The sequence below is a fragment of the Sphaerodactylus townsendi genome, linkage group LG11 (genome assembly GCF_021028975.2).
Source record: "Sphaerodactylus townsendi isolate TG3544 linkage group LG11, MPM_Stown_v2.3, whole genome shotgun sequence".
NCBI classification, from domain to species: Eukaryota; Metazoa; Chordata; class Lepidosauria; order Squamata; family Sphaerodactylidae; genus Sphaerodactylus; species Sphaerodactylus townsendi.
Genome location: NC_059435.1, coordinates 43744977 through 43758547, shown reverse-complemented (window position 1 = coordinate 43758547; position 13571 = coordinate 43744977). Strand labels below are relative to the sequence as shown.

Below are 13571 nucleotides of genomic sequence, written 5' to 3'. Positions count from 1 at the left end.
GCTGCACACCAGTATTTGCAAGCTGTATTGAGCCACTGTTTGATATAGGAAACGGAAATATATGAATATAAATACAAATAATAAAATAATATTTGGATAGTGGACCATGACATCATGTACTAACTCCAGATAGATTTTTATCCTGTACTTTTATGCTGAGCATGCACTGTAATTTTTGTGTGACTTTTCCATTATACTGCCTTCCACATACACAAACAAATGTGTGAATTACTCCCAGCAGTTATATATATGAAAGGCAATTTCATTATAATCTGACAAGTAATTAGGATCTTCACATTCTGTCAAGAGAGCGTGGAATAGCCAAGAATATCACCATTAATCATTTCCCCAGATATTAAAGAGGAAAACCACACCAGTTCATAATTATGAAGCTTTCAAAGTACTATACACCCTGGTATTGGTTAGGGATAACTTATATAGCAGGTTGTTGGAACTGAATTTCCTTGCATGTTCTCTTAAAGGGATGAAGATAGAACGGGCATTGTGCCATGAGAATATCAGACACACAGTTCTATGCAATGTACAAAGAATGTGCAAGTGACTTACTTGCTGCTATATCATAGTGAAGAAACATGAGGCATGCTTTGATATAATAGCTTACTACAGCTATAGTGTGTCAGATGCTGAACTGTTGAATCTACCCTACAACGTTTGTGCTAAAACAAGAAGGAAATATTGCTTGGTTGATGCTTAATTCCACAATCACCTAGACTGTTTGTATATAGAGGAGATTGTATATGGAGGAGATTGCATCTTAAGAGGAGCTAAAGTATCAACTTGTATATGGAGGAGATTGCATCTTAAAAGGAGCTAAAGTATCAACTTAATGATCATTTGGAAACATTTCAGAAGATCTGATAAGAATTTGTGGAAATTCAACACTGATTCCAATGCAAAATAAAATTAATTCCATGCAAACAGGGTTTCTCTCTTGCTCTCTTCTTTAAACAAATGAACAAACAAAAAGTTCTCCATAATTTCTTCCCTTACTTTATACAAGAGTTTTCTTCAGTTCTTTATAAGTCTGATGGCTTTTTATTTCTCTGTGTTGGTCTATTCAATGCACTAGTTTTGCTTTTACACTAACATTTCAAAGCCTTGAGCAGGTTTCCTGAAAAAGCAGCATTAAAATTTTTTGAATACATAAAATCAGTTTGAGGATAGACTGCAGTTAAATTTTTGTTATATTTAACGGTTTCAGAAAGCTGATACATTCTTTCAAAAATGCAGTTTGCTTTCCACATCCAAATGGGACTGAGCGGGTTAACGCCATGGAATGCAGTTTTACATGCATTTACGACCCAGTCCTAGATACAGCCCTTTCTGTACAGCAGTGAAATGTTTCAAGTTTATTCGGGATATTTCTAAAACATACTTTCACACCCAGCTTGAAATCAGCCACTTGAGTTGGATTCAGTTTTGAAATTTATTCCCAAGGCTTTCTACCTGCTTAGCCCTCAAATGAGCTTGTAATTAAAATGTAGTATAACTAATGACAATTATCACCACAAGTGGAGCAATGTGTCAAGCACTGTCTGACTGATGGAATGGCCAAGATTTACTTTTTTTTAGTGAGAATAGAATTCTGGACTACGTTGGATAGATTGCATTTGCATTTGTTTACTTCATTTATATGCTACCAGCCTCTATAACAACAGACTCCGCCTCCATTTTATCCTCACAGTAACACTGTGGGTTAGGCTAGGAGGACATGACTGGCCCTAAGGTCATCCATCAAGCTGCCATGGTAAAATATGGATTCAAACCCGAGTCTCCCAGATTTTAGTCTAATGCTCTCACCGTCATGGCTTTTTCTACTGGCTTAGAAATGGGAGACATGTTACAGAATAGTGCCTTCACCCCAAAAGTGCTCAATTCCAGTTCTCTCCTCAAGCCCAGCTGAAGCAGCTCCTGTTAAACTCCCAGCTGAAGCAGCTCCTGTTAAACTCCTATGCAGATGTTGAACTTGACAGTTAGAAATGGAGCATGCTGAGGCCAAGATGTTGACTGGTGGCTTTTACCCCTTCTTGTCCAGGCAGCAAGGAGGCTTTGGTGAGATGATTCTTCCCCTTCAAGCTTCCTGCTGCTCTTTTGGCCCTAGTTTCTAAGAGAGCAGACAACACATTCATATGAAATACCTGTGACTCTGGTAACCTTTCAGATAAATTCAGAAGCTTGAGCCTATACAATTAATCATGGGACCCTTGACTGACTGCATTTAATTCAGATAACAGTAGCCTGGGTCTCCAAGAATAGTCTTAGCATATACAGTCATATTTGCCTAGCATATTTGCCTAGCATCCTGAATGACCTTTGGGGTAAGACTACTGAAATGCCAAAGTTTCTATGATATATCCCATATTAATAGAGGAACTCTTCACGATTTCTAAGATCAGTGTCAAACTCGCAGTACTTTCATTTGAACCAGATGATCACCTGTTGAGATGAGCACAGCTGTGTCCTGAAGATTGCAGTTGCTTCTGAGGACCACTCTACTCAAGAAATGCTCAGTAACTACAAGCTACATTCACACCCCTTGGGAGTCTGGTCTAGTGGTTAATGCTCCTACCCATACTTTTGCAGCACTGGGATGTTCTGGTTTAGCAAAGCAATCATTGTAAGTATTGAAGACACCATCAGTCTTTCTTTCAAACTTTTCAGTGCAAAAATTAAAATAATGTTCCAGTGCTGTTTCATTGGGTCAAGAAAGGAAAAGGAACGATATTATCTGGCAGAGCCTAGCTTACAGTAAGCATATTAGGAAAAGTACAATGAAATGCAGTACTCTATTTTTATGAAGTGCTAGAAACACTACAAAGGTCAACTTGGTGTAAAGTTGACTTTTGTAGTGAGTACAGCAATGACTCTCTGAAACCAAAGCAACCGTGACCTTTTAAATCACATGACTCAGCTTGCCTATCTCTACATTTATGTTGGATAATTATATCCAGTGTTGGATAATTGTATCATCTGGAGACATAGGCTTGATTAGAGAATGTATTTCTTTTCCTCTGTTGTTAGTAAATGCTCTGTTGTGTCACATTTCCCAGTTTTACCATGAGGCTGAAAGTCCAGGACACTATCTAAGAGAAAATCCAGCTCTATAACCCTGAAGGTAAGAGAATAAAAAAGTGGCTGAGGAAAAATAGGGACAGATATGTAAAGGGAACACAAATGAATAAATACATAAAGACATCTAAGAGGAAATTTAAAAGGAGGTGGGACAATAAAAATTATATTGCTGACCAATAGAAAAAGATCAGGACCAGATTCAGGTTTCAGATATGTTATAATATCCGGGACATTCCCATTATTTGTCAGCTGCAACAGGATCAAACAGAAAAGGCAAGGGGCCACTGTGGCCAGGAATAGACACAGGCTTTAACTATAATGCAACCGAATGATCAGGAAAAAAATCAGAAGCCAATGGTATTAAGACCACGCCAAGAGATAGTTTCAAGCACAGAAGTTAACTTCTGCATTGTACTGTTCAATATGTGCAGAGTGGCTGGACCACCTCTGGGTGGATTTCCTGGCAATTCCTGATATGTGGACCCAAGGCAAAATAAGCACATCCATGCAGTTCAGCACATATGACAAGGTCCCTCTTCTTCCATTTAAAAGTAAGCGCTTAGAATTAACTATGGCTCATTCTGCACATGCAGAATAATGCACTTTCAAACTGCTTTCAGTGCTCTTTCAAGCTGTGCGGAATGGCAAAATCCACTTGCAAACAGTTGTGAAAGTGGTTTGAAAACACATTATTTTGCGTGTGTGGAAGGGGCCTATGTTTGGAAAGAAATACACCCACATGCACACGCTTGTATCTGAAGAAGTGAGCTCTGGCTCATGACAGCATCTCCTGGAATCATTTTTGTTAGCTTCTAAGGCATTACTACTTGACTTCTGTGTAATTTTACACACAAAGAGTATTTATTCTGACCTTATATAACCATAATTCAATGGATCGAATTAATGGTTACTCTTTACAACATTTTAATTACAGAAACAAACACTTCATTTTAGAAACAGGAAAAATCTGGCTGGAATATAGTTCCTTCAGTGCACCTTCATTTCTTCTTCCTCTTTCAAAGGAAGACTTCTTTTTATAAGGAAGGGGGGGAGTTGCCAGTCAGTACCTCCCAACAGATTCACACCAACCCTGCAGTCAAACCTTTGCTCATGCTGTGCTGCCAGCCTGGAAAACCTCACTGTGGCAAAGAGGTGATGGCAAATCAGCCTCACACCCAGTGCTCAACTAGCCTCCCCCTCTGCTATTTGGACTGAGGGCTCTGGTTGTCAAAAAGGGATCCTGGCCCTTGTCCTAGGGGTAAGATGAAGACTTTTGGAAACCCATTCAGGCGTCTGTGCAGCGATGATGCCCTCCTCGTTCTTGCTCAAGCAAAATAAGAAGTTCAGGGAAGGAGGATCAGAATGCCCCCCTCCAGGTGGGGTCTGGAGTTGTCCTAGAATTACAACTAACCTCTATAGACATCAGTTCCCCTGGAGGGTAGATTATGTGGCATCGCATCTCAGCTGAGCTCCCTTCCCAAACTCGGCCCTCTCCAGGCAACCCTCCCCCCCGGAATTTCCCCAGCCAGAGTTGGCAACCAGGGAATCAGCCTGGAAAAGCAGGACCCGAGAGGTAGCGACACGAACAAGCCCCTCATCGGACGTAAGATAGGGTTTCCAGGGACTTTCCGGGCGCCATCTTTTCGTGGCAACCCGGTTTACTGTGGATCTACCGGAACTCTGGGCTGGTCCCGCTCTTCTCTCGCAGAGAGTCGGGCTGGCTGGCTGGAAACAAAAGAGGCCCCGCCGGATTTCTACTGTTCAGTCCTGGTAGACAGGGGTCGCGGTGGGATTCCGGGGGCCGCAGGAAGACTGGGGGAAGCTGAGAACCCTGGCAGGCCGCCTTACATTGTACCCGTCCAAACAGAACCCGCAGGGGCTTTTTTAAGGGCCCCCCAAACCCACACTTCCCTTCTCCTGGGGGTGCAACTAGCAAACCTGACAGAAGCCCCCCTCCCCCCCCCCAACAGCCCGAGATCGGTGCTAGAGAGGAACAAGAAGAGGCCGCCTGGTTGCGACCTCAACCAGAGGGGCCCCCGCGCCAGGCTTCTCCAGGAGGGGGCAGGTGCCAGCCCTGGGCTCTTGACCACCCTCTTCTTCTTTGGCTCTTGACCACTCTCTTCCCGCTCCCTCTGCTTCTTCCATGTTCCTAACAGCGGGGCGACCTTTTCTGCCAGCCGCCGCCTCCCCTCGGTTGTGTTCTCCCGATCTCCCGGGGCAGCGCCGCAGCCCCTCTTCCGGCTTCTCGCGAACTCCACAGAAACATTCTTGGCTCGGGAGGAAGCTGTGCGGTCCACACACGCTTTAGGCCAGTCTCCCAGAAGGGCGCAGTTGCCTTGTTGGGGAACGCTGCGCAAAGTTTCCATGAAAGCCCAGGCCAAGGCCCCCGTTCTTGACGCAACCGGCCACGCAGCTCAGACCCCACCAGGCCCCGCGGGCCGCTCCCTTCCCTCGCCTGGAGGGTGCATCCCCTGTGGGTGCCTCTCGTGACAGGCACTGGGGCCCACGGGCCTTCTGCTGCGTTGCTGCCCTTGGGGTCGTGGCTGCAGCTCTAGCCGGCCTCTTGCTTGCCGCCGCCGTCCAGCAGCTCGGTCATGAAGGAGATGTAGACGATGGCCAGGCGCAGCGTCTCGATGCGGGAGAGGCGCTTCTCGTAGGCGAAGGTGGGCACCTTCTTGCGCAGCTGGTCGAAGGCTTCGTTGAGGTTGAACATCCTCTTCCTCTCGCGGACGTTGGCCGCCTGGCGCTGCGCCTGGGTGATGAGCCGCTTTCTCTTGGGTCTGCCCAGGGGCGAAGCCCTCCTCAGGCGCGCACCTGTCGCCTCTTCCTCCTCCTCCTCCTCCTCCTCCTCTTCGTCTTCCTCTGGATCTCCATCGTCCAAGCTGGGGAGAGGACCACCTTGGGCCGCCGCCAAGCTCCTCTGGCCGAAGGGAGCTCCGGCAGGGAAGCCGTAGAGATCCAAGCAGGGGGTATCCCCTCCGGGGGGTTCCTTGGACCCCAAACCGAGCACGGAGGGGCCTCCCGGCGGTCCTCCCGGCTGAGCCATCGGCTGGTCTCCGCGGGGCCGTTCATCGAGGAGCCGGGGGCTGGCTTCAGGTCTCCCTCCTCAGACGGAGCCTCTGGGCCCGAGGGGGCGGCGGGGGCATTAATATTTATAACCCGAGAGGTAACGAGATTAGGGGCGCCCAGGAGGACGGCTGATGAGAAGCGACAGCCTGCGAGGCCGTCGGGGACGCGGAGACTTGCCAAGGAGGAGGCGAGGGGACCGCCTCGCCCCGAGACCAGGGCCAGTTCCTTCTTGGCCGCAGCCCCGGCTGGCTCCAACCTGCCCAGGGGCGCTTTCTTCTCTTCCCCAGGCGCGACCAACGGATTTTCAGCTTGGCTAGAGCCGGGAGGGGAGGGGGCCGCCGCCTGTCCGGGTCTGTGGGTCTGGCCGGCCAGCTTTCCCACTTGAAGTCAGGCCAGTGCAGGGCTATGCCTTTAATGATGTCCTGAAGAGGGGACCTGCCCGCCAAGGGTCACCGGGGAATGTTTGCCCTGCTTCCCAGCAGCGGTGGGAGATGAATGACAAGGGCCCCCATTAGCCTAAGCAAGCATTGTCGGGGGGAGCCTCCGGGACATTCCCAAGAGTAACTCGGGGTAGCATCCCCTCCCCCGCCCCCTCCGAGGCCAGCAGCCTCCTGGCTTGCCGGGAAACCTTTGGGCTCTCCCTCCGGCGGCGCCCTTGGGAGAGAGTCGGGGCTCCCATCTCGCTGGTTCACGGTGGTATACAAAGTGTCACACCTTCTGCAAAAACACGACGGGGCGTCTTCCCCCTTGAATCTCGAATCCCTGCAGGCCGTTGAATCCTGCTGTGAATCTTAATTCCTCCGCCGGTGGAATTAACCCTCCTGCTGCTCGCTAACATGAAACTGGACCTCGGACTTGATTGGACTGGGGCCGGAGGTGGGGATCCTGGATTTTGGGAGCCATCCTAAACAAGTCTACTCAGAAGTTTAATGGGTTTTTGTTTAATGGGTTTGCCCTCGGGACACTCACTGTTATTTGTAGAGAAAAATATTTGTTCACAACCCGGGTATTTGCCCCAAAGGGACTTGCAATATTATTTTCCCCTCCTGCGTTTTATCCTCATAACAACCATCCTATCAGGTGGGCGGGGTGGTGGTGGAGAGACTGGTCCGAAGTCACAGTGGGGATTTGAAACTGGCTCTCCTAGATGCCAGTACGACACTCTAACCACTAGATCTGTTTTTCAGAGTGGTGATAATTCAAAACAAATTTAATCTATATTGCCAGCATCTACTCTGAGAACCGAGCAATGAAACCCCAGCACAGCAATACGACCCTTGTGCGCATGCGCATTCGTGTCCGCTGGCAGGTGCTCTCCTTTAAAAACAAAACGCGTGTTATCCCAGGTCTGCGGTTTGCTGTTAATTTCTTGCTTTCCCAACCCCATCCTCGGTCGGGATTGCAGGGGGCATAATTCACCCGAAGAGACCGGCGGCTCCTCTTGCAAGGTGCACCTGGCTTCGCTGCTCATCAGTTCTGCGTTTCGAAAGAGGCCCTGCTTTGCAGAGATTCCCCCTCCCCCCCACCGCCCCAAACCAACAGCAAAGTCCGACTCGCAGCTGCTTAGCTGCAGGTCAGTAACCGTCCCCCCCAGGAATAAAATTCGCCCCCCCTCCGCACAAGGCAGCTGCTGCAAGTCAAGCAACCTTTTGCTAAAGAAAACGAAGAGAAGGAAAGATGAGCCTTGGTCTCCTTTTAAAGGTGAAGCAAACGAATTACCTCTTCTTCCCTTCTATTATTTATCATCATCATCACCATCATCACTATTATCGTAGTCGTTGTCGTCATCTTCGTCGCCGCTAATAATAATATTAATAATAGGGAGGCAAATGGCCAGTCATCACAGATTCTGGCGAAGGGAGGGAGCCCAGCAGGGTGTTGCAACTTTGGAGAGGACCTCTCTTGTACGGAACCGGGGAGGGAATACAAAGGTTTTACGAGGTACATTGGACAGCTCCCGGAACTCAGCCTCATCCAAGGCGGATGCAACAGGTAAATAACACCGGTACAGCCCGCTAGTCCCTCATTATATATAGACAGTACTACTACTTTGGCTGTAATAGCTATAAAAGTAGCTAATGTTCTCTGAGAAGCAGTTTTGCTTTTTAAAGGAGAAAGTGGGGAGAGTACTGAAAAAGTCTGGTGCTGCCAAGAGCTTTGTGTCTGCTGCACTGAATTCGGGACCATCAGAGAGTGTTGAGTGCCAGCGATTCTCAGCAGCTGCCACAACTTGAGATTACAAAGATCTGGACTGCTTTGTTTGAGAAAAAAATTGGTGCACCCAGCTTCATTAAAGCACGACCCATTTTGTTTTAAATGGCAAGATATTGTAAAGGTGCCTAGCAGAGTTCATCAATCTGATAAGAAATGTGTTTCCATATAGAAATACTAAGACAACCTAGGATTAATGATAGAGGCATGTCTTTGATTATGTATGTATTTGCTTCATTTATACCCCTCTCCCTTCTCCCCAATGGGGATTCAAGGCAGTTTTTATGGTTCTCTCCTACCAATGAGAGGAGTTAGGCTGAGAGTGTGTGATTGGCCCAAAGTCCCTTATGCCAGAGTAGGGATTCAAACCTAGTTCCCCCAGGTCCTAGTCTACCACTCCAATCACTACACCAATGACAATGAATTGAAGTCCAAAGCATAGGACATGGTTACCTTTCCCACTCACCAGTTTCTTTTCTTTTTCGAAGAAAAACATGCACAAAATGTCAGAGGTGTTTACATTTTGAAACTGAGTCACAAAATAGGAAAGGGACAAAAAAGTGTCACCACATGTCAAAAAAGTGAGAGGCAAACAAAGGGATTTCAAATGTAACATGGAACATTTATCACTGTGAATGTTGAGGAGTTATGAGTTATTCATATTAACCCATGAGACAATGGAAATGATTCTCTGGTTAATATAGCCCAGAGGATGAGTTGGCAAGTTGACTTCAGCTAGAGGACAGGTAATCCAATTTCCATATCTATTTTTAAAAGCTGTTTAAAATGAAATTCTCAGGCAGCAAAATAAAATTATCTGAGATAGATAGAAATATATGTAACTCATGTACTGTTCCATCATTTCCAACTCCTTCATTAAAAAAACCCAAGAGATTGCATCCTTCATCTTATAAGGTTACATTTCAAAATTTGGTCTAAATCCAAAATAGGATCTTTCAACATCCTAGCTGAACTGCCTGCAGTGGTTTGTGGCCCTGAAACAACTATTATTTATTCATTTTATTTTATTTTACAAAATTTATACTCTGTCTTGTTGCCCTCATCAAAGACACAAAGAATGTTAATAAATTTTAAAAATACATAATAAAAACACACTGAAACCAACAAAAACACATGATTAATATAAAGTCAGAGTTGAAATACATACAATAGCAGAAAAGGAACTAAAATGTTGGGCAGGAAGTAGGAATCACTGATGGAATGCCAAATTAAACAAATACTGATAATACTAATTCTTTATAAGCATTACTTATACTTTACTGATAACAATGGAAGTAGGCCATAGTTTCAGACTTTAAAGTGCTTGTGAGTCTATAGAAGAATTGTTAGTAACTGTCACTTAAGTTCGTTGGGAATCAAGAGGAAAAAAGTGCTCAAACCATATTAAAAATAATTAGTGTAAGATTACTTTAAGCCAGGATAGGAAGAACAGCTTTCTCTTATCATGAGAAACAGCTTTGCTCTATGCTATCATATTCTCAACAATGCAGGGATCTAACAATTATATAATTTTGAAGGATAACCAGAAACAGTTTCTATGTGGTTATATTGAGATGAGAATTGGGACTGTGAAACATAAACCAAAGGGTTGCAGATGTTGACAGCTGAATGTGTTTTAAGAACATTCGTTGCGCTGGATAACACCTAGCTTTTAAGGAGGGGGCATTTTTCACATTTTCCTCCCTCCAGTGGCAATCCCAAATGCCCCCAAACAATTCTCCTGGGGGATGGAAGACCCCTGGGAATAGACGAAGGTTAGAATTGGTGGTCTCCTGTGGGACAGGGGAATGGTCCTCCATTGGTGATCCCACAGAAGTTTACTCAGAATCTAAGACAATGCTAAGTCAATGGTTAACTTAGCATTGTCTTAGATTCTGAGTAAACTTCTGTAGATTCTGAGTAAACTTCAATGGTTAACTTACAACTTGTATTAGAATTATGTCAATATGTGCTGTCAAGTCAAGTGATTAAGCAGAGGTGGTTGTTATTTCCTTCCTCTGCAGACTGCAGAGTCTTCCCTGGCAGCCTCCCAGCCAAGAGCTGATGACATTCCATATGCTGTACTAGAAATATATTCTAGTAAATTATGGTTGGTAGGTGTCAAACTGCTGGGAGTTTTTTAGTCAGTTGTCCCAACCTGTACCTCACTGAAGTAAATGAACTTAGGTGATCCCCTCGTCTCCCTCTGATGTGTTTAATCTCAGAGATTATCATGATAGAGGCTTTTCAAAGTTTAAACATAAAACGTTAGAATTTTTATTAAACTCCTCAGGAGAATAGAATAAGGGCGGAGAGAAATTTTGTAAGAAGAAGAAAAAAGTTATATACAAATTTTGTAAGAAGAAAAAGTTATATACAAATTTTGTAAGAAGAAAATAAAAAGTTATATACAAATATTCAGATGTTCTTAATAGATGGCATTTGACTGTTTTGACAATATTTCAGTTTAACAGATTTTTGAATTTTGTGAAGTAAGATAAACTTTCCTCTAGTTATACAGCTTTGACTCAGACTTGTACTTAGAGGTTCATGTGCAAACTCTGATGCTTAAAATCTAGAAGGAATGGAGTATTCACCCAACTATTTTTTCCCTTCAGACTTCCCCTGAGCTTTTGAAGCAAACCTACCTCAGAACAAAATATAGGAAATCCCCTTGCCCTGCCCCACACCAAGTTTAAATCCCTGTCCTGGCTAAAGATTGGTCCCTCTCACTGACACCAGCTTCCTCTTCCACACAGTTCAGTAAATGAATTAGTTCTGTTTTTAGAGCCTGGGCTAGGAATTCTTTTGTAGAGAACCAGCGTGGTGTAGTGGCTAAGAGTGGTGGACTCTAATCTGGAGAATCGGGTTTGATTCGCCAATCCTCCTCATGAGTGGTTGACTCTTATCTGGTGAATTGGATTTGTTTCCCCACTACCCCACATGAAGCCTGCTGGGTGACCTTGGGCTTGTCACAGTTCTCTGAGAACTTTCTCAGCCCCACCTACCTCACAAGGTGTCTGTTATGGAGAGAGGAAGGAGTTTGTAAGCCACTCTGAAACATTACAGGAGAGAAAGGTGGGGTATAAACCCAAATTCTTCTTTTTCTCCTCCTTTCCCTAGAAGTTTATTTCCCTTCTTTTGCTACAGTAGGGTCTTTTCCCAAAAACTTCTTTTCCTATCAATGCCAGAGGTCTATACACAGACACTAAAAACATCTGAACACAACACTTCAAGAATCTTCCCCCCACACAAAAAAATCTGTCATCAGCTCTGACTGAGTTCTAAACTCCACCCACTTCCAGCATCTCACCCACACAGACAGGCTTTGTGAGGAATTAACCCTTTGCAATCAATTTTTTCCCTGCCTCTGCATGTTCCTAGCTTTGGAGTTTGGAGTTTTCATACACATTTTCTTAGGTCCATCACCATAGGCTATAAGGAACAATGAGCATTAAACAACTCACAACTTACTCCATCAAACCGCTCCTGCTAGGATTTTCTAAGCTCTCAGGTGCTTCAGCATGCCAATTTCCGGTTTCTTTTTATTTTCCTCCCTGTAAGTGATGCCACAGCTCTCAACATTTTGAGGGCAATGAGCATACACAGTCCTCATCAAACTTTTAAAGCTTTCTCTTTAATATACAGCCACATTTCCCTGCATACCTGGCAGGCTCTCAAATATGTATAAACCCCCTCCTTTTCTGTGGTTTTCCTGGCTTTTCTGCTTTTGTGATTGTCAGAAGCCACATACTTTACTATTTCACAGAGTGATGGTGATATATACTGCCATGTGAAATAAGAAAGGCTTTACTTCCTGGTAAAGGTTCAATTATTTTTCTTTATTTCTGTTCTTGTAGTAAACATCCAACAATGAAATCCCAAAGAGCAATGACAGATAAATTTAATGCATGGCTATGTTGGTAGTGTGCTGTGAGTCATTGCATATGCATGGTTTTATGAATGACACTTTCTTCTTCAATCACATTCTTTGGAGGGATAATCAAAACAGGACATGTATGAAGGAATGTGAATCTCAGCTTTGAATTTCCTGGCTTTATATCAGCCTGTGTGTAAAATGTAATGTAATGTTTTTCAAACACAGATTCTTACATTTGGGTCCCTTTATTAAACATTGGTTGCAAAATGCCACATCTAATAAAATACATTCATTTGCTAGCACTTAGGCATGGTTTTAAATAAGTTTTAAAAGTTACGGACAGATGTTTTAGCTATTTCTATTTATCTCTGCTTAAGGAATGTCTGAATGTTAATGTATTGCTTGTTTAAAGACTCATGTATCAAATGCTTGAAATTTTTTTAGGTTCCTTTAAGTAAATCATAAAGAACCACTGGGTCCACCACTCATAGGTAAGGATGTGTGGGGGTAGGTCAAACTATAGAGGGATTTTAAAGGAACAGTTTTGGAAAGCATTTACCAGAGAAGACTGCACAATTTCCACAGCCCGAACGTATAAGATTGCCACAAATACCACAATAAAATATTCACTAACTCCTGGTTCGAGAAACCTTATTTGAAATTAAATGTTAGTGATCCCAAAGCAGTTCAAATGTTGTTTACACAGGTGCAATTCAGTTCAGTTGACAGAAAGGTGACAAAGTCTGACTTTCTTCCCTGAATGTGTGAAGGAGGAGCAGGAAAAGAACAGAAACATTACCTTTGGTAAGGGGAAAGACTGTTTGTTTCCAGTTTCTGTAAGGCAGGACCAGACACACATTTTTCGTCCAACTTCCCCTTAGACCAGCCTTCACAAATCTTGAGCTGGAACAGATATACTTCAGCAATAGTTGACTTGCTTCCTTTCTTCTTCCTAATGTGAAAAGCTGGCAGGAAGATTGAATGATAGTAGGATTAACCACAACAATCAGCTTGTGAGAATAACTGTAGACTCATTAAGGACTGGGAACAATTTTGCAGGTAAGTTAATGGAGGCATTCCTGTACTGAGCATTGACTAGAGGTCTCCAGTGGGAGTAGAAGTCACCAGAGGGTAAGAAATTCAAATTCCAGCCTGGAACTAATTATTTTTCCAAATGGATTGCCAGAACTTGTGTGTTCTAGCAAGGAAGGCATTTGAACCAGACCAGTTCTTTAAGAACATCATTTAGATTTGCAAATACATTTTGGATTAGACAAAGAAGAGTTTGGATTTTATAGCCTACCTTTCGCTCCTGTAA

General features: G+C 44.2%; 1 protein-coding gene across 1 annotated transcript; it reads right to left on the bottom strand.

Annotated features, from left to right (window-relative positions):
* Positions 1-5018: 5018 nt before the first annotated feature.
* FERD3L (Fer3 like bHLH transcription factor) lies at positions 5019-6443 on the bottom strand. Its single transcript, XM_048511426.1, has one exon. The coding sequence runs from the start codon at positions 6137-6139 to the stop codon at positions 5645-5647; it is 495 nt and encodes a 164-aa protein (XP_048367383.1). The 5' UTR covers positions 6140-6443; the 3' UTR covers positions 5019-5644.
* Between the last annotated feature and the right edge of the window lie 7128 nt (positions 6444-13571).

What these genes read in the sequence shown, in the direction of transcription:
- FERD3L (XM_048511426.1), bottom strand. Translation starts at nt 6,139, where the DNA reads ATGGCTCAGCCGGGAGGACCGCCGGGAGGCCCCTCCGTGCTCGGTTTG.